The sequence below is a fragment of the Papaver somniferum genome, chromosome 7 (genome assembly GCF_003573695.1).
Source record: "Papaver somniferum cultivar HN1 chromosome 7, ASM357369v1, whole genome shotgun sequence".
NCBI classification, from domain to species: Eukaryota; Viridiplantae; Streptophyta; class Magnoliopsida; order Ranunculales; family Papaveraceae; genus Papaver; species Papaver somniferum.
The window spans coordinates 73,521,393-73,541,753 of NC_039364.1; the positions used below are offsets into that span (position 1 = coordinate 73,521,393).

At 35.8% G+C, this 20,361-nt stretch overlaps 1 protein-coding gene and 1 long non-coding RNA gene across 8 annotated transcripts; one reads left to right on the plus strand and one right to left on the minus strand.

Moving 5' to 3' along the window:
* Nucleotides 1–5,561, minus strand: LOC113292982. Its single transcript, XR_003331985.1, has 3 exons — nt 5,268–5,561; nt 4,262–4,422; nt 1–33 (listed from the first exon to the last, which is right to left on the minus strand). It is a non-coding gene; the product is annotated as an uncharacterized LOC113292982 (long non-coding RNA).
* A 276-nt stretch (nt 5,562–5,837) lies between these two features.
* LOC113297631 (putative acyl-activating enzyme 19) lies at nt 5,838–20,021 on the plus strand. 7 transcript variants are annotated; one of them, XM_026546167.1, is made up of 22 exons: nt 5,838–6,254; nt 6,392–6,877; nt 7,214–7,407; nt 7,820–8,023; nt 8,168–8,899; nt 11,108–11,197; nt 11,331–12,001; nt 12,705–12,780; nt 12,869–12,955; nt 14,006–14,049; nt 14,324–14,432; nt 15,285–15,344; nt 15,815–15,899; nt 16,170–16,234; nt 16,995–17,054; nt 17,267–17,311; nt 18,028–18,137; nt 18,216–18,286; nt 18,408–18,472; nt 18,597–18,699; nt 18,790–19,347; nt 19,609–20,021. In XM_026546167.1, exons 1-20 carry the CDS (start codon nt 5,909–5,911, stop codon nt 18,606–18,608), a joined length of 3,612 nt encoding a protein of 1,203 aa, XP_026401952.1. In that variant the 5' UTR covers nt 5,838–5,908; the 3' UTR covers nt 18,609–18,699; nt 18,790–19,347; nt 19,609–20,021. The 7 variants fall into 7 exon arrangements, with proteins under 7 accessions (XP_026401952.1, XP_026401951.1, XP_026401948.1 ...); XM_026546166.1 differs by having other exon boundaries at nt 18,800–19,347; XM_026546163.1 differs by having other exon boundaries at nt 18,216–18,472; nt 19,579–20,021.
* The last annotated feature ends 340 nt before the right edge of the window (nt 20,022–20,361 follow it).

Consider the following 20,361-nt stretch of genomic DNA (forward strand, 5'->3'; position numbering starts at 1 on the left):
CGGTGTCCTTTCAGTACGCGCGAACCTAAGTTCCTTCAAGCAATAAATAGCAGCTGTTAGACTAAAAGAAAGTACCGAAAAACAAAAACTGAATACCCGGACGTAATTGTGGACTTCTTAATGTACATAGATGCTAGCCATGAAATACGTATCATTAAATAAACTCCATGCAAATAATATACAACTGGAGATTGATTGACCGTTACTGTTTTACACTGGCCTACATGAACTTATATCTTTGTAGCGCAAACCATCTAACAATTGCCAAAACACTGGCCTACATGAACTTATATCTTTGTATCCCAAACCATCTAACAATTGCCGATCATTTCTACTTTTAACATACCTGGAATGAGTCGAAAGATTCGAAACCATTCAACTAAAGTCAATCTTGCCAATGATCACAAAACAACAAACAAGGGTATATGCAAACTTAAGTGGGAACTATTACAGTATAATGTTTCAGTTAGCAACTAGTTCAGGCTATATGAAAACTAGCAAACTGAGCTTACTTCATTTCGGGTGCACTCAAACTTTTACACATCCAATTAGCATGTGTAACTAGCAGTTACACATCCATAAATCTTGTGTAACTGGCATGTGTAATTTTTTGGTTGCAATGTTTTTTCATTTTAGTATGTGTAATTAGAAGTTACACATGCATCTGTCTAGTGTAATTCAGAGTTACACATGCATCGTACTTGTGTAATTAGGAGTTACCACTACAAGAAAACTAGTATATTGCAACAGCTTGTTAATGTAGCAAGAACCCATGTTTCATGTAGCAAAAACATATTGCCACGTAATTTTTTTTTGCCACACATGTGGCAACAGCCTGGGTGGCAAGAAGTTATTGCCACACCTATAATACCCTGTAGCAATAGCTCGTTTTTTTGCCACATCAAATGGTGAGGCAATAACATGTTGCGAAAAGGTTTTCCAATTTGATTATTTTTTTAATTAAATATTTTGTTTTATTTGAAAAATTCTATTGCTACGCTGACTGATGAGGCAGTAAAGTATCCTTATTCCCAATTATATATTCTTTTGAAACTCTATTGCCACACCACAAAAGTGTAGCAATAAAACATCTTGCATGTGGAAAAAACGTGTTCAACCCGTAATCATATGTAATTGATATACAGTAAAATTGTTTTCAGAAAATCATTTCATACATAAAAATTGAATTATAACGAAGAATTCGAATTTCACTAAAACCACATTAGATGTTACAAAGGATGTTGGTTAATCCAAGTTTACTACTGTCAACCGTAGGAAAAAAATATGATTTACACAATTTTAAACTTCGACATTAACCTCACTCGAAAGTAAATAAACTTTATACTACACAAGACCTATTCCATGCTATATCCATCGCAAACATCTATTCCCCAAACTAACATACCGACAATTATAAGAGAAGTACCATCTCGGATAAAGACCTCACTCGAAAGTAAATAAACTTTATACTACACAAGACCTATTCCATGCTATATCCATCGCAAACATCTATTCCCCAAACTAACATACCGACAATTATAAGAGAAGTACCATCTCGGATAAAGAACATCAAGAAATTATAGTTATTTCACGTGTATGTTTAAGTGATTTTCCGAACTCTATGTATTCAAATCAAGGTAGACATAATTGCAATCATCAGTTTATAGCTGCTCCCCAGGCTTAACGAGTTGTTCCTCAAGTCACCGGATCTATTGAGCTGCTTCAAAGGTATGCGAGGATGCTCCCAAGGAGTAGATAGTTGTTTCCCATGTCTCACGAGTTGCTCCTCAAGTCTGTCAGGATGTTATCCAGATCAACCACGTTGTTACATAAATGCATGAGCGGTATCACCTCGGACCTTTCTCTCTTTAGGGACATCAACTGCTTATAGAGCAAATGTTAGCGTCTTGTACAACATCAACTAAATTCACATCTAAACACTACAATATTATATAGAATAATTCAATGTTCTACCATTAGCTAGGAAGTGGAGGGCTAACCTTGCTCCCCAGTTTGTTGATTTTAAAATCAATATAAGCAGTATTAAGAAAACAAAGTTTCTTATATATGATCGCTAACCGGTCACGGGAAAGCTAGACAACCACCAAATAGAGTATGCATACAAATTACAGCGAATACTAGTTCTTGCTTGAATCATTCTCTCAAATAAAATATGTTTCAACATTTAACACACAAACCATATGCAAAACGAAAGTTGTATCTCAAAAGGAATTACATGTAATATTAGTTCCTATTAGATATTAGATAAGATAGTTAGATACTACATGATAGGAGTCAAACAACATGAAGCGACAAACTGGTGTAAATTTTAGTTGCTAAAGAAGAATCATCTAGCCTGTAGGGGCAGGCTATGTGCAATCTTCGTTAAATTTGGACCACGACTGTAAATCTTGGCATCAGTATATAGCTGCAGTGTCTATTTTTCAAATATTAAATAGATTTTACTTTAACACACCAAAATAGAAGTAAGAAAACCCTAATTAATACAGAAAAAAGGGGAATCGAAATCGTACTCATCTACAAATTGGATCACATGAAAGAAACCCTACAAAAAAATATCAATCAAAAACACAAATTAAAAAAAAAAGTTTTGGAATTGAAATTTCAGAGAGATAAAGGAGGGAAAATGACCTACTAGAAGTCTCTGGAGAATGACGAGAAAAATACCACAATATTATCATAAGTGATGAGTAGATCTCTGGACAAATATTATGGAAAAAAATCAAAGAATAATTTATGGTGATCTATGAAGTGATAATAGTGATAAGTGAAAAATCACAACTAAGGGGTTTTCACCTTTTGATGTTTGAGAGATGAAATTAGGGATTTTAGTTCGACTATGGGAATCTTTTTGTTTGTGATTAAAGACAGTATCTCGGCTGCTTGTGGATGAGTTGGTGAAAGTGAAGAAACAGGAATCTAAGATCGCTGCGACTGAATGGGTTTTTGATTTGGAGCAGATTTTTTTTTTAAGCATAGATAGAGAATCTTTTTCTAGGTTCTGAGAGATTTTATTTCTCTTTATTTGTTATATTGACCGGCACCGGCTGACTTCCGGGAGAAAAATATAACTGTTTTGTTTGAGATTGTGCGCATACTTTGGGCGTGTGTGCGAATTTCGTGGATTTTTAGTCGAAAATTTTATTTTCACGAATTTTACAGAGGGAAATTTGGTTTTGGCGTAAATTTAAGGAGAGAATATAACGCCTAATATAATGGATAATTATTACGAAAATTCAATAATTTATTTAATCGATAAGTATGAATTATTCTACGCTTGTTGCCGCACCAATGTGGAAAGAAAGCAAACTATTGCCACATCACCAAGTAATGCGAGGCAAAAACTTATGTCTTGCGACATCTATCAACGCAAGTGGCAAAAGTTCTTACTTAATGCCACACCTATTGTGTGGTGAGGCTAAAACCAACCTATTGCCACATTATTTATGTATATGTGGCAAAATATAGTGGCAATAGACCCTTTTTCTTGTAGTGTACATAAACATATAACATGTGTAACTAGATGTTACACATGTAAATAACTTGTGTATATCACAAGGTCTACTAGGAAACTTCTAAATCGAATACGAACTATAAAAATAAGATTAACCAAAGAAAAAGATGTTGCGCCACAAGAGCTATACATAACAATGACAATTCAACTTCTGTGCAAGCAAAACTAATTATTCATTTAGCAAAGCGCTTATTTCAGAGTGGCCGAGAATAACCCAGGAGATGTTCAAACTGACAAGCATCTCGGCACTGCATAACCAAGGATGCAAGTTTTATTTATTCACGCATGAAACACTGACTAGTATTCAATTATCATACTAGAACATATAAAAATGAATGCATGAGTTGAGAAGATTAAGCAATACCACTATCAATAAGGCACACGATTTTGACAACTCCAAATAGTCCATGATTGATATAGAACATTTATATGAACAAAATATTTCAGGCTTGGTGTAACTTCTATTTGTAACGAAATATGTCTTGTCTAGAAAGGCGGTTAACTACATGTAAATTTTTGGCCCTACATACACAGACAATTAATCAAACGCACAAAGGCTGAACATAAGCATTTCTAACTTCACCAGTGAAAGCACCTCATTTCCTCACCTAACAGTTTTGTGCACATACAACAAAAGAGCATTCAATGGAGCAAATATAGTACCTAGAACATGCCACTATACAGTTGCTACTCAAAAAATGAAATATATCTTGTTACAAGACATACCTAATGTTATCGACAAAGCTCCACTAGTACAAATGGTGGGGCATTTAAGCTTGATATTACAGAACGATTATTATTCCCTCCATTTTCCACCATGGTGTTGTGACATCCGTCCATCCGCATAGTCTCCAACACCAAATGCTCCAACTAATGTGTGTATTTTCCTGAAATGCAAATGCAAATAGTCATAACGTAATTAGGAAATTCTAACTAATTAAATACAAAATATCTGCTCTAATAATTCATAAACAGTAACTTCACTAAATTTACATAAATAAAAAAGAAACAAAAAATGACTACAGTGTAGAAGAGTACTTTAGCATCAGATATGTGAGACTAATTCTCTTCAACAACACATTCAGTAATATGCTTATGCAAATTATCCACCTGTTTAGTTAATAAAAAAGCTAAACTACATCTGAAGATTATCCAAAAATATACTACGAACTGTAAATATTACAACCCTCGAGTCATTTCGGCATAAACAATTTATATAATACGGGATACTAGGATCAAGTAGTATCGAACAAGAAAGATTACTAAACAGTTCTTAGTTATATGTAATAATATACCAATGAAATGAGACAAGGCTCCATTTAATGATAATCAATAACTTCAATCAAAAAAATCCAGATCCACATACAAATTATGAAAACAAATTATGAAAACAAATTAATTAATGAATGAAATTTCACTCAGTGATCACAATGACAACTATGGGTCATTAGTGGCAGATTTATTTCACTCAATAACAAAATCTAACATACAGCTAGAGAACAAGATGAGACGAAATCAAACTACAAAACAATTTTCTAATCATCACATGGAGAGAATGAACGAGGCAACTAAACTATTTCCAATCTAAGTTGACTAACAAATTCATCAATCTAGTAACAAATTAAATCGATCTAACAAACCATCGATCTTCAAAAATGACACTTCTTCTTTGAAAAAACACGAAAAATGGATCTAAAAAAATAGTTTAAATGAAAATGAAATCAAATCTTACTCCGAAGCCAGAAACATCACCAATAGATATAGAAACAGATATCGATTGATCTAATCGTTTTCTTCCTCTTCGTAATACATCGACAGCCATAGACGACATAACTCTTGATCAGAAAACCCCTAAGTTCTTCTAGTAGAAGAGAGACTAGAATAAAAATCCCCATATATAATTGATTCTCTCTAATCGCGGATCTAATTTTCTTCCTAATCAATATGAAACCAAATCAGAAGAATTAGATCTTGGGAAACCGAATCAAGAAAATCCTAAAAAACGAATCTAAAAATGAGAGTAGCTCTGGTTTTAGATGGAGAGAGAAAATGAAATAGAAAATGAAACTGAATATACACCGATGACTCATTTCATTACATTTAAATGGGTATTTTAGGTATTATAAAAATACGGTTCCATTGATAAGCCCCAAAAATAAGAAATTTGGGCCTAAAAATATCAAAAATTGAAAATATGGAGTTGATAGTGGAAGATCCATTTTGTGGGGCTTCTAAATATTGAACCCATATAATAGGGTGGTTCTAGTATTTTTCACAAATTTCTCAAGAGTGTCATGGCAGAACACAGGTCCTTACTTGCAAGTCCTCCCATTTTTCGACTCAGTCGCGGGAACTCGATATAATTTCCTTCTCATGGAAGAAGAGAGAGAAAAAAATCGCAGTTGTTGTATTTCTCACGAGTTCTTCAGACTTGCTTCTGAAAATCCTGATACCATCGCAGTTATACATGCTTTAGGTGGATCTCAGGTATGCAGAGAGTTGCATCAAAAGATCATCCATACTGATGATGATTCCACTTTTAACGAAGATGAATTTTTTGATGGTCATCGTGATTTTAATCTTCCTACTAACTTGATTTACAAAGGAGATAAGTTATTTACTTTCTCAGATATTTTAAGTTCAGTTCAGTCATTAAGTCGTCGAATTCGTCATGTGCTTGATGGTGCGAATGATCCTAACTTGTCCATACCAACAAAAGGTTAAGGTTTTGTTTTGTTAGTGTTGATTTTGAAGATTTTCATTGTATTGCGTTTTTAATTCCTTGGATTACTTTACTGTAACTTGAAATTAAAATGGATTGCTAAACCCTAAACCCTAAGTTTGGGATTCTTGCAGGTAGTTTTTGTGGCAGGGAGGCCGATTACGATACAAATATGGGGTCTTCTAATGTTGCAAGCCCAATTGAAGAACAAACGCCTGACTTTTGTTCTCCAAAAATTATTGGAATACACATGGTACCTTCTGTGGAATACTTAGTTGCTATTCTTTCCGTTCTAAGATGTGGGGAAGCTTTTTTGCCTCTAGATACTTCATGGCCAAAAGATAGGATAATGTCGATCGTGTCTTCTGCAAAAGTTTGTCTTATTGTCAAGTGTAAATCTTCAATTAGCAAGGGCAATCAACTTGATGAATCAAATTTTGTAGCGAATGACATCAATTGTCCTGTTCTTTATATGTCTACTGAAGTAAATTTCAAAGAGGATACGAGTCCGTCGGATTTGGTCTGGCCTTGTAAGAGCACAAGGAAACGGACTTTCTGTTATTTGATGTACACATCTGGATCAAGTGGGAGGCCAAAAGGTGTATGTGGCACTGAGAAAGGTAAGTAATCTTGTATTTTTCACAAAAGCATGGCATTTCCTATTTTCAGGATTTCTGTTCGTGTCTGCATTACTAGACCTATTTGAATTGTCAGGGGTATCTGCTGAGGTTGAGGGAATATACGTGTTTCTGCGCTGCTTGAGATATTAATTTAATTGCTCTTCTGTTTCATCTAAAGACTTGTGGCTTACTGATATCTTGCTTCTTGAACAAAATGACTAATTGAGCTTCTTTTATTAGTTTGAGTTCTCTTAAAACATATGGTGGTTCGATCTTTTAGTGATATATGTAGAGGCACTACACATCTATCCTATTGACATCTTTCCACACATACAGGTCTCCTGAATCGATATTTTTGGATGAAAGAGTTGTTTCCAATACTCAAAGAGACATTATTGTTCAAGACACCTATCAGCTTTGTGGACCATTTGCAAGAGTTTCTTAGTGCTATACTTGATTGTGCCCCATTGGTTATACCTCCTTGTCAGGAGATAAAAGCAAATCCACTCTGTATTGTTGATTTTGTAAAGGTACATTTCCGTGGGTATGCGATTTGTTGCTAGTTTTTTTGTTGTGGTACGGTCACACATTTTGTTGCATTATAGCTAATTTTTAGTTTCTGTTGTTCCTAACAAATTGGTATTTATTTTGCCATGTAAGTGATGACTTAAGTTAGAAATATCAAACATGAGGTTCTTCAGAGAGATGTTGCATTCTTGTCACACAAGGATGAAGATTTTTGATGTGAAATATCGAGTGTTGGGTAAAAATACATATTTCCGGGTTCTTATCCATGGGCATGTCAAAGCTGGTTTGCGCTTATAAAGTTTGGAGTTTCTGCTTAAATTTTGATTTTATTCTTTATCGACTCTCTTAAAGTACTGTATGGAAAACATCAAATGCCTTACTTTGTGGTCTAAATTTATTCTGTTGTTTTTGCAGGCTTATTGTATTTCAAGGTTGACTATTGTTCCATCGGTGATGAGAGGAATTCTTCTTGCTAAAGAAGGCCAGCTTGGTAATCGCATCCAGAAGTCCTTACGTATATTAATAATGAGTGGAGAAGTTTTTCCTGTATGTTTGTGGGAAACGATCTGCAAACTTTTGCCAGAAACTACAATCCTGAACCTGTATGGAAGTACTGAGGTGAGCTCATCAATACACATTTGTATGTGTGCGCTTGTGGTACAGGGCATTGGGTTCACAAAGGAACTTCAAATGGTCCTTCGTATTATACTGAACGTTGTTGATTCTAGGTATCATTACTAACACATGAAAATGGATTTGAAGGTTTCAGGTGATTGCTCATATTTTAACTGTAGAAGGTTGCCAATGATTTTGGAGACTGAGGTACTAAGCAGCGTGCCAATTGGGACACCTATTGCTAACTGTAATGTTGTGCTTGTTGGAGATCCAAATGAGCCCAATGAAGGCGAGATTTATGTTGGTGGCCTCTGTACGTCAATTGGATACTTCGAAGATCCTGCCGTTACATCTGTGGACTATGTAACATTGCTTCAGGACTCTGGACTTCGTGACGGTCCTCCACTCCAGGATGCTAGAAAGCAGTTACATTTTAGAACCGGTGATTTTGCCAAACGGCTGCATTCCGGTGATTTAGTCTTCTCTGGAAGAAAAGATCGCATAATAAAGTTTAACGGGCAACGAGTTGCTTTGGAGAAAATTGAAAATGTTTTAAGGGACCATCACTATGTGGTTGACGCTGCTGTAATTTCTGATAAAGGTCAAGGAGGATCTAGCTACCTTGGAGCCTATATAGTATTGAAAAGAGAGTTAGAATCATACAAAAATATGCTCTCTTGTGTTAAAAGTTGGTTAAGCCAAAAGCTTCCTTCAGCAATGGTTCCTAGTCGTTACATTTGTATGGATGCATTGCCTATGTCTTCCACTGGGAAAGTAGATTATGCTTTGCTTTCCAATCCTCTGTTTTCCATAGAACTGTCTGAAAGTCATGCTGATGCTGCTCCATCTGATCATGGTCTTTTGCAAGTAGTGAAAAAGGTATGCCCCTAACTCTTCTATATGTACCATTTGTACTTTTTTCTTTTCTGTCATTTCCCTCTTCCACTCAAAAATTCTTATTTGAGGCTATGGATCTATTATTAAAAGCTTCTTTGAAGAACATAGTAATTTTGTCCTTGTAGTAGAAGAGCCAATTTTTTGGGGCAAGAGGTTATAGGTGTTAGACTTTTTTATGGTTTAGCAGCAAATCATGTTTACTTTAACAAAACCGGATTAGCCTAATCTTAATCAAGTGTGTGTGTTAGGTTTAGATCATGTACCAAAGGCAAAACTTTCTGTTTTGTGGGATGTGTACATAAGGCCAAAGTACATCAAGTTAATCCATAAAGTGGGCATATTAGTTTATTAAATCTAGTTAAGGGATGTGTCTCCACCTCATGATGGCTGAGTGTGTGACACATGTCTAAGTTAGTTGGAGGTGGACTCCCTTCTAGCCTTACTTAAACTTTATTTCTGCCATTAGAAAAGGTAAGGGTGTTAGAAGTGGATGAAGAACTTCCAAGAAAAGATCTTAGCATTGAGTCTTCTGTTGTAAGTGATTATCTATAGAGAAACAACAATCTAAGATGAACAAGAACTTAGTCTAAGGTATCAGCAAGCTATTCTCTCCTACTGTTTCTCAAGGAACTAAGGGTATCTTCTGATGACTATTGTTTGGTCTTCAATAAGGTTAATACAGGTATACCTAAACTCTAGTATTTCTTGTTTATCATGTACTGATTGTATATCCTAATCTTAAGCATGCAGCATGATGGAGTATGAAGTAGTTGTACTTAAACATGATTAGGTTTAAGCATAAAGCATGTTCTCTGTGTTCATATCCATGTCAAAGTTTTCAGATGTATAACATGTAATCCTAGGTGTAAAGTAAGGTGTCCATATCAGCATACGTGTAACCTCTAATCCTAATTTGGTTAACCATGCTTAGTAACTAATAAAGCGTATCAAAAGCATGATTAGAGGCTGATATTCTAACAATAGGAACTCATCATTTCCTAAACCTTTTCTTTCTCCTGGGAAGTGTAATCAAGTTGCCATACCTGAACAAAAAACATGGATCAAACAGATCACTGAGTCATTAATCATTCTCAGCTGTTTTTTTTAAAAGCCTCTGGGAGATGGACATTTACGACCCATTATGTAGTATCTGCTAGATGGAAGTTGTACTGGTTTATAGTAACACATAGGGCTGAAGTATCCAAACCAAGTATACTTAAAACCATGGGATCATATTTCAGCATTGTTACATAATTCAATAAAACACTATGACTTCCAAATTCTATAATGAAAACTAATGCTTTGATAGTAATTTGGATGGAAAGAAGAAAGCTATCTATTCTAAGGGAGTATGCTGGCTTTACGCGTTTATGGAAGTTTAAGAAACTACTTATCATTGATTTTATAATTATTTTGGATTCTATGGGTAATTTCATTTCATACTTTCTAGGTCCTTGCAATTTTCTTTAGGCTGGTAAGAGCATCTCCAATGGTAATTTTCTTCAGCTTAGTATGTGTCACTTATTTCAAGACATCCTCAAAGAAAGTTGATGCTAAAATTCTTTATTTTAAGGAAGTGGGAGAAAACCATTTCCAACCGATTCTTTTCTTTCGGACACATTTGGCATGGTGCTAGAACTTTGTTTAGAGATGTTTTTGCTGGTATTAACCAGATTTGGATTCTTAAGTGGAATTTGAAATCTCAACCAATTTGCCGGAGATGGTTTTTTCCCACTTCCTTAAACTAACAAATTTTTAGTATCCATGTTATTTTGGGATGACTTCAAATAGCATATATTTCTCACAGTTCGTATTGCCATACTATTGTAACCTAAAAATGCTTCATTATTTGGAACTTAGACATATAATGCTTCCTGCTTGCAAGTTAAGGTGCTAAACAACGAGCGTAAATTTGTGCACCCCCTAAAAAACAGGGTGCACATTCCCTACCTTCTCATTGTCATTTCATTTCATTTTTAATATAACAATTGATGTAAGCATCGGAAATATGAGAGATAATAGCAACTTATCTCTCATATTCGATGAAATGACCAATGGGAAGGTTGGGAGTGTGCATCCCGGTTTTTAGGGGGTGCACAAATTTACACTCGTATTCCTGATTGTTTATAGTACTGTGTGGTCAATTTTGTTGAGTCTTGTATATGATGCTTACATTTGAACCAAAAATAGATGTGTCTCTTCATATGTACTGCTTCCAGCTTTAGTGATCTGGACTGTTGTGCGACAAGGAAAGTCTCCATATCATTCCGGTCTGTTGAGGTGACATTTTCCTGAAGTCAGTACATTAGGCAATGCTGTAGTTCTTATGTTTCAGTTTTCCCTCATTTTAGAACTCTTATGAACCAATTTTCGATTTCCATTCTTTGGATTTAATGTTTATATACTCTGACAGGCATTTTGTGATGCTTTGATGGTTGGAGAAATCGCTGATGATACTGATTTTTTTGAGATGGGTGGCAATTCTATTGCTGCAGCACAAGTTGCTCATAAATTGGGGATCAGCATGAGATTGTTATATCTCTTTCCAAAGCCATCTAAGCTTCTGAAGTATCTACTAGACAATGGAATTTTGTGCAATGGTTATTTAACTATTGATGGTGATCAGAAACAGCAGCTGAAAAGGCAAAAGATCACTGACTATCCTTCTTTCAGCTCACTAATTTCTATACAAAACAAGGAGGTGTCAGAAAGTTCAGAGAGAGTTCCGTCCTGGAAAAATGATGGTTCACCTATTGGTTCTAAATATTCGAAGTTGGATTCCGATTTATACATCGGTTTGATAGGAAGGAACCCATGGACTTCAGGTTTTTGCAATTCTACTACATGTTCATTCAGCCGTTGTAACAAGATAGTATGTAGAGGGAAGAATCGGGCTGATGGTATATGCAAAGCAAGATTTGCAGTTCAAGCTCCAACTTATGTAAGAGGATCTATGCGTGCCTTGTGGAAGGTTAATTTGAGGTCATGTGTCGATGCGTCCCCACTTGTTGTGTTGAAGGATGGTGATCTTTATTTATTTATTGGCTCCCACTCACATATATTTATATGCGTTGATGCCATGAGGTATGAACAGTTTCCGCGTGCTACTGGTATACACAATGTTATGCTCATATTATATTTTTTTACAGTTGATATAGTACCACTATAAAATTGAGTATCTGTGCTGCTTTTTACAGTTGATATAGTAGCGGTATAAAATTGAGTATCTGTGCTGCTTTGTCATTATTTGCTTAATTTGTTAAGTATACGGTGGAAAACAACTATATTTTACCACACTTAGTTTTCAAACATCAGAAGGTCGAATTAACCAGCAAGATGAGACATCCTTTAAAGCTGTTTCAGTGAATCAGTAGAACTCATGAACTGCTGGTTGCAAAAATGATTTTTGAGAGCATGGTGTCATGTTCTGGGTTGATTAATTGTTTCAACTTATTTAGTTAAGCCACCTAAAAGAATAAAGTCACCGTAAGATGTTACTTACAACTTCTTCCTTAATGTTGGTTCGTTTCATCTGTGAATTTGTATGATCTTTTGAGATGCACATTTGCTCGGTTTCAGCACATCTTTATGCAAATAACTTCATCTCATCGATGTTAGCTTTTTCAGTATAATTATCATTGGTTGTTTAGAGTCATAAAAGGTTTTTGAACAACATTGGTAACCTATCTCTGATCTCTATTAAATAATAACAGTGTGTTTACTTTCGGTTGTCGAATTATTTTAGGCCACCTCTGAAATTGCATCTATAATAATGTACTTTGATCAGTGGTTCCCCTCGATGGGAGGTCAAATTGGAAGGACGAATTGAGTGTTCAGCAGCAATTGTTGATGAGTATTCTCAGGTTCTGTTTTCTATAGCCTTACCTGAATACTTGATTCATATAATATGACTTTGGATCTTTACTCATTTACCATTTGACGGTTCTTTAGGTTGTTGTCGGATGTTACAAAGGAAAAATCTATTTTCTTGATTTTATGACTGGCATCATCTCTTGGGCGTTCCAAACACAGGGCGAGGTATGAGTTTACTGTACAGAGAGCCTATAATTGTTCAAATATTTATGAACTGCTCCTTTTCTTATATACAGTTAATGTATAATGAATTATCTACAAATTTATATGTTATGCAAATGTCTAGCATTGTTCAAATCATTTGTATTTATGTAGTGCTCTTGGATTGCCTATGCTTGCATCCGCTTTGTGAATTGTTATAGATACCAAAGGATCTCCTCTTTCCTTATAATTCCTTCTATAGGAACACATATCTATGAGAAAGGATCTCTCTATATTCTCAATAAATCAATTGACGAATAGACAGACATTACAATCTTGAATAACATCTACAGTAATACATTCTTATATTTATCGGCTGGTTGTTATACTTTGTTAAGGATCAAGTCATTGCAGAAGGGGTCATCTTCAAAGATTCAGCTGAAAATCCTTGAGTTAATTTTTTTCAAGTTCTCTGGGCCGAACTCTGACAGGTCAAATTGACACATCCCAGAGGTTCTTACCAAAATTCGCTAGAAAACTAGCAGTGTGCCCAGAAGATGATCAACTCATTCTAAAAAATTTAGCTATTTATATTTAGATGTTTATTTCTGAAAGAGTTCTCAGAAATATTTGAAACACTGAGTGTTGCAATTCATTAGCTGTTACAGTGGTGACTTTTTCATTTTTCTTTTTAAACACAATTTTAAGGGTGGGACAGAGACCTTACTCAAAGAAATAGAAAGAAGAAGAAGAATCTCGAAACAAATAAACCATATACTGCATAATTGTTCTCCTAAAGTGCTAGACACTGCATTGACATGGTGTAGTGTTATCTCTCAGAAATGCATTTGGACCTGCAAATAGTTAAAGAAAAGTCTTTTTGGATTAGTTGAGATGATGACATTTTTTAGATCCTAAAAGACAATGTTGTGGTAATTCATCATTTTCATTAGACTTATAACCTTTCTTCATTTACTCTTTTTTACCTAAGTTTTATCGTTTCTGTATCACATAGATTATCTTTTTCTTTCTTTTCGTTTTTGTTTAATTGCTATTTTTGATTGAAATTTGAAGGTCAAGTCACAGCCACTTATGGACAAATGCAGACACCTGATCTGGTAATGCTCTAGGTTCCAGCCACTTACACTTGCACTCTCGATTTTTAGTATAGGTTTCTGATTGACTTTGGATCGCAGAGACTTACAAAACCACCTTAGGGGGTGTATTTGATTGTATATTACTTCTATACAGTTAGGATAATGTTTCTAAGCATGTGAAATTTTTTATGCTTTTATTTAGACTTGGCCATAAGTATAATCCTACGAACAGACCCCAAGGTTGGAATCTGTATTACTTCGTTTCCTTAAAAGTTTAGAAAAAAAATCTCTGCAGGTGTGGGTCCTACGATCAAAATCTATATGCTCTGGATTACAAGAACCACACTTGCGTTTATACCATCTCGTGTGGTGGCAGCATTTACGGTTCGCCTTCGATAGATACGGTACGTTTTACTGGATTGACAGCGTCTCTGATAAGATCATTCGTCGAGCCTATAAAAACTCATAACATACCAATAACTATAAGTTGGTGACTAGGAATTGGGGAAAGACAGGACATCAAACCCTTTTGCACTGTAATGGTAAAGCTATTGGGTGATGATACCAATGGCCGAGTTCGAAACTCGTCAGCACCAAATTCTTTATCATTTGAGAGTATGACCATTGATCCCAAAGACTATTCGAGATTTCTTATGTTCCTCTAGTATGTAATAAATAAAATCCTTTATTATTTGAGAGTATGACTATTGACCCCAAAGACTTTTATTTCATTAAGACTATTCAAGACTTCTTATGTTCCTCTAGTGTGTGGGCTTCGTTTAGTGGGCTAGATTGGCAATTTGGCATGTTTTATATTTACTCCACTTTTGTGCATGGGTCCGACGAGAAAGCCATTTGCACTATAAGCTTGTGATCTTTGGGATAGCAAGTCAGTTGCCAAACACAGATTTTACAGCATAATATTCACTTAAATGCTGCATTTCCTGATGGATTTTGTAAGAGATGCTTAGGATATACATCTAACCAATTTCAATAAGTACACACATCAATCTTCTGCCATGTAGATCTTTTTATTTGTTGGGTCCAAGGTGAGCTTAGGATGGCCCATCAGTGGGGTGTTAACCATCCCCACAGTCCATTAATGAGATCATGACATCTTGCTTTCATAGGGTCCACTCTACATGTTGGACACGAAGTGGAGCAAATATCTCTCCTCATGAATCAATTCCCTATAGGCTGCATCTCTCTTGATTATTATTTGTCTAGCAGCTAATGTTTGCTGTTTCTTCCTTTAGGACCGAGACATGCTTTATGTGGCATCTACTAAGGGGCGTGTGACAGCTTTATCAGTTCGGGTATGCAAGATATAAATGCTTATGGTCTTTTTTAGGTGATTCAGGACTTCAGTTCTTCTTGCTTTATTCCTATTCTTATAGTGGGTCACAATATCTGTCTATGAGAGCCAAATGAGCAACATACTGGACTAAAGTTCTTAATGCTGGTTGGAGATCCTGGTTTGCAACGTGTGAGTTGTGACATGTATGCTGAGTGCTGTGTCTGTATTACCATGGGAAAGCTATGAGATATGACGTATCTAAGGGTCTGTTACAGCTGAGAACGCGAATGCAGAATTAGTACAGCATCATTTTCGCTCTTCAGTGGAACTAGTAGCTCTTCCTATGATAAAACATGTGGAAAACTTAACACTCTGTTTACTTTTCTTTTTGGGTTTTATAGATTTTTTCTTTTATGAGGGGTGAAAATTTACTTGTCTTATGATGTTCCTTGATTGGTGTTTCACTATTTTGTCCTCTTTTTTTTACAGACTTCACCATTTAGCGCCCAATGGGTATACGAGTTGGAAGTACCAGTGTTTGGATCTCTTTCCATCAGCTCTGTGCATGGCAATGGTATTCATACTGTAGTTCATTTGTTCTTAACAAGATTTGGCACTGCATATGAGCTGCTTCAAAAAGAAGTCCTGTTTTAAACTTTAGTTTCCACTAGAGAGTTATTTCGTCTTGTTTCTATAACATATGCAGGTTCCTTCTTTTTTGTCGGTATGATATTCTAATAATTTTGTTCTATCTATTTATTGCATGGAAATTTGTTCCAATACTTCCTCTTTTTTGTTCTCATCGATATGAGATTCTGTCTTCACACAAATTTCGATGTAACAGTTATTTGCTGCTTAGTTGATGGACATGTTGTGGCATTAAGTTCAAGGGGATCTGTTGTCTGGAAGGTGTGTACACATTATATGCGCCTACTTCTGCTTAATATAAGTTGCTGACAATTGTGACATATCTGCCTTTTTGCTCTTCAACAACTTTCTAATGCAAAAACTAAGGATATGGCTACAGTACCTTTACACTCTGACCATACTTCGAGAAAGTTTGAGGACACCACGTCGTAGGTGACTTTTGGTTTCTAGAAAAACTTGCGAGTCTATCAGCCACAAAATTCTCTGTTTAGGAGGCCTTTTGGTCATTTGATTAGTTCGTACACGATCTTCAGCGTTTGCTAAAACCTTAAGTCTTTATTACCTCAAATTGTTCTAGGAGTTTGTATACCCCTTAGAAGGCAAATATGTGCACAAAAAGAACAGGGATGATGAGATTGCAATTAGCAAGCTCCACTGCAAGGTAGGAATAAGTCCCCATATGTTAACTGTCATAATGCCTAACCAAGTGGGGATCAACTTACTGGTTGGGACGTACTACTAGGGGGAGGGGGGACAAACATCTTCTTAAGCATTTTCTAAGGTCAATCTTTGTTCCTGGAATAAATATCACAGGTTGTTTTTTCATTTAAATGTGTTCTCCTACAACTGGCTTTGTGATTCTCTCATCCTTTACAAATCGTAGAGTTTATATACAGTAACATATAAGAAGGCACTACCCATCATTATATAAGCTATCATGGTTGTTTCTTCAAGACATCAATTACACTACCTGCTTGATACTAGTTTCCGGTGACTGACAGTACTATTGATTTCTCCTCAGGCACTTGCGGATGGTCCAATATTTGCTGGAGCATGCTTATCATGTGTACTTCCTTATCAGGTGTGCTCCTTTTCCAGTTCGATATAGATGTAATAAACTAATGATATATGTTCAGATAAGTTTTCCCGGAATTCCAAATAGTGAGAAAATAATGGCAAAGCTATTATCACTGGTGTAATATCAGCATGTAGATGATAGCTAGAAGTTGTATTACTAGAAGGGTTCTGTTCTTCATTATGATTTTTGATTGCTTGCTCTGATCAATCTTTCAGGTGCTCGTATGTTCCAGAAATGGAAGTGTCTACTCATTCGAATTGGTAAGGCTAGGATACGCGTATGCTATAAATTGCTGCTTTTCTCAATTCACTTTGGATAACTGTCTATAAAAATGAGACTTTTGGTAATAAATAGTACTCCCTGTCCATAAAAATGAGACTTTTGGTATTTGCAAAATTTTTAATGAAAACATGAAAGAGAATAATTTATTTAGTATTTTATCCTTGTGTGTTCAAACTTCGAAATGGTATATCTCACAAACTAAAAACGGGTATTTGTAAATGTTATGCCGTTTAGAAATTTTTGTAAAGGACCTAAGCAACGAGTATAAACATGACTATTAATTCTTTATATTTCTTAGAGGAAATTTAAACAACAATAGTTATTAGTAAGGATTTGCTTGGAAAATAGCATATAAAAAAAGAAAGAAATTATCACTTATTTTAGGACAAGAATAAAAAGTGAAAGACCCAGTTTTTGTGAAATTATAATGCTGTGATTGCTTAGCAGCTTAGGATTGTACTATTCACGTCCTCGTATAAATGTATTCTGAGAATACAATCTGACATTGTAAGAAACCAGCTTAAGTGTTAGAACCTAAATTCTAATCTCTGATATTTTGTGAAAATTGGCTATGAGTGATGTACTTGGTTGTGGCAGACAGTTAGTTTTGATGGAGGTTGTGGTGAGGTGGAAGATTATTTACAGATTTTCAAGACAAATTTTTATTGGTCACGAAGTTTCTTTTTTGCTTCAGGAAGGAGGAGATTTGGTGTGGAAATACAGTATTGGAGATCCGATCACTTCATCCGCTTTTGTTGATGAGAGCTTGGAGTTGATATCTGATCCATCGCATCCATCAGAGAGGTATTAAATAACCATTGGTACTATATTCTGTAATTACTTAAAGCATCTTTTAAGTGTTGTCTTCCACTTCTATATCAGGTTAATCTGTATTTGCGGCAGTTCAGGAAGCATCTATGTACTTAGGATCAACTTAAACAGTTCACGAGAGGGTAAGCAATCAGAAAATAAGGTGCTGGGACCAATTTTGCAAGAATTTGCAAAGATAGACCTACCAGGGGACATATTTTCTTCACCATTGATGATTGGTGGACGAATATTTGTTGGTTGCAGAGACGATTATGTCCACTGCTTGGAAGTTGAGATTCTCAATATTAAATCCAATTCAGATATTGGCGGTACTCTCCCTCCCTCCCTCCCTCCCTCCCTCCCTCCCTCCCTCTGAGGGTATGTGTAACTTTAACATGGGTGTAAATTGCTCTCTCTCTCTCTAGCCTGAACTAACCCCCAACATGTCAACAGAAGCAAACATAGTCCCAGAGCATAAATGAGCTGATGGACTCCCATGCGCCATGGTCACTAATACTTACGGGTGCTGACTCTGGTATCCCTGACTTGGTCAAAGGTGGGTTACTGATTGCTGATTGCTTCAGTGTGTTCAGCCAGGTTAGTCATATCAATATTTTAATTTGATTAATGTCTCTTGTTTGACTAGGGGAGCACAGAGGGTTTTTTGAGTCGGGAGTTTTTGATCACTCAAAATCACGGGTGCATCAAACCCATCCTAATGAACTTTTAGTACTTCAATGGCCAATACCACGCTTATATGGTTAAGTGTTTTGTATTCACCAGTCGATCTCCTCCCAATTTAAGTGTTACTGTTACAAAAACTTAAGGGCTGCAAGTATTGAGTAGTTGGCGCTGTTGCAAGGAGACTTTCAAATCCAAGATAATCAGCTATGAAAATTCTAGAAACGAAGAGGCTCACCAACTCGGCGAAGTTATGAAGATCACAATTGCACGGTGCTATCCGTTGTAGTTGAGTGATGCTCACCTAAACGACCCAGGCTGTGGATCAGATCTAGTGGTCGAACGAAGAACCCAAGTTTGTACGGATGCACGCACCAAATCTCAAAATAAACAGGACACTCATGCAAGTTAAATAGACATCCCTATGCCAAATCTGGATGGATGCTACCTCCTACTGTAAACTTGAATATAAATTTGAATACCGAATCTTCTTTTATGGAGTTCTATTCTAACTGGATTACAGGTACGACTGGAAACAAAATTATTGAAGTTGTGTCTATAAACTGCTAGTTTATTTGGAAGGAAAGATGTATGAGAATCTTCCAAAATTCGTCCAACACTAGCCTTCAAACTTTACTTGCAATACAGAGGCATTTAAATTTCTGGTCTCCTCCCTTGAATGACTTGTGCTCTATCCTGTTAGAATAACTTGTACTCTATCATATATAATGGATAGATAAATTTGTAAATGCAGGATCCGGATTAATTTTTCGCAACGATGCAGGTTCAGCTATCACTGCTCGATGAATAATGCAGCCGGTTCCGATGAGGCAAAGATAGGCAAAAGATATGAACCTTCATGATTTCTGAATTGAAGGAGACTGCCAAAGAATTATAGATTTTGCCAAGGGAAGAAACAATACAGTGCCATGGAGGAATCAAGCCATTATCAATGAAGCTTTAAAGATCCTGAAAACCTGTGTTTATTTTTCTGGTTTGTTGTTTGGTCATAGGAAGGGTAACCAGGTAGCAGATACACTGGCTAAGGATGCTAGAAAACACAAGTCTCACAAACAACCATGGAATGCCATGTCACGATATCTTTTTTCTGCACTTGATAAAATTACTATTGTAAGGAAGCCAACAGGCAGCTGTTACATTAGCTAACAAGTCAATTACAATAGCAACCTTGGATTACACTGGCCATCCTCTTAGCTTTTTATTTGAAACTCCATCTCTGGACAGATTTTTGGCCTTGAACTCTACTTCAAGGGAAAATGAGACGTCTCCCAACTCTATCTAATCTAATCTATTTTCTTAAAAAAAAAAAAAAATGCTGTGCACTTTCTAACATTCGAGGAACAGTGTTTGGGGAATCCTATATTTCAAGTCTTTTTCTTTTGGTTACAAATAGTCCAATTTTCTCTCCTCTCCCCCAAAAATAACCGTTTTTTTTTCTTTCCTAAAATCCGTTTTTTTTTTCCTCTAAAACCAAGTTCTTCTAAAATCCCTTAGACTTTAGCCCAAATCTGTTAGA

Excerpts from the sequence above, each read along its gene's own strand:
- LOC113297631 (XM_026546163.1), top strand. The coding sequence starts at position 5,909 with ATGGAAGAAGAGAGAGAAAAAAATCGCAGTTGTTGTATTTCTCACGAG. Across the intron at positions 14,050-14,323 it reads AAATGCAGACACCTGATCTG|GTGTGGGTCCTACGATCAAA; the intron begins GTAATGCTCTAG and ends AAATCTCTGCAG. Across the intron at positions 18,138-18,215 it reads CCATCGCATCCATCAGAGAG|GTTAATCTGTATTTGCGGCA; the intron begins GTATTAAATAAC and ends CTTCTATATCAG.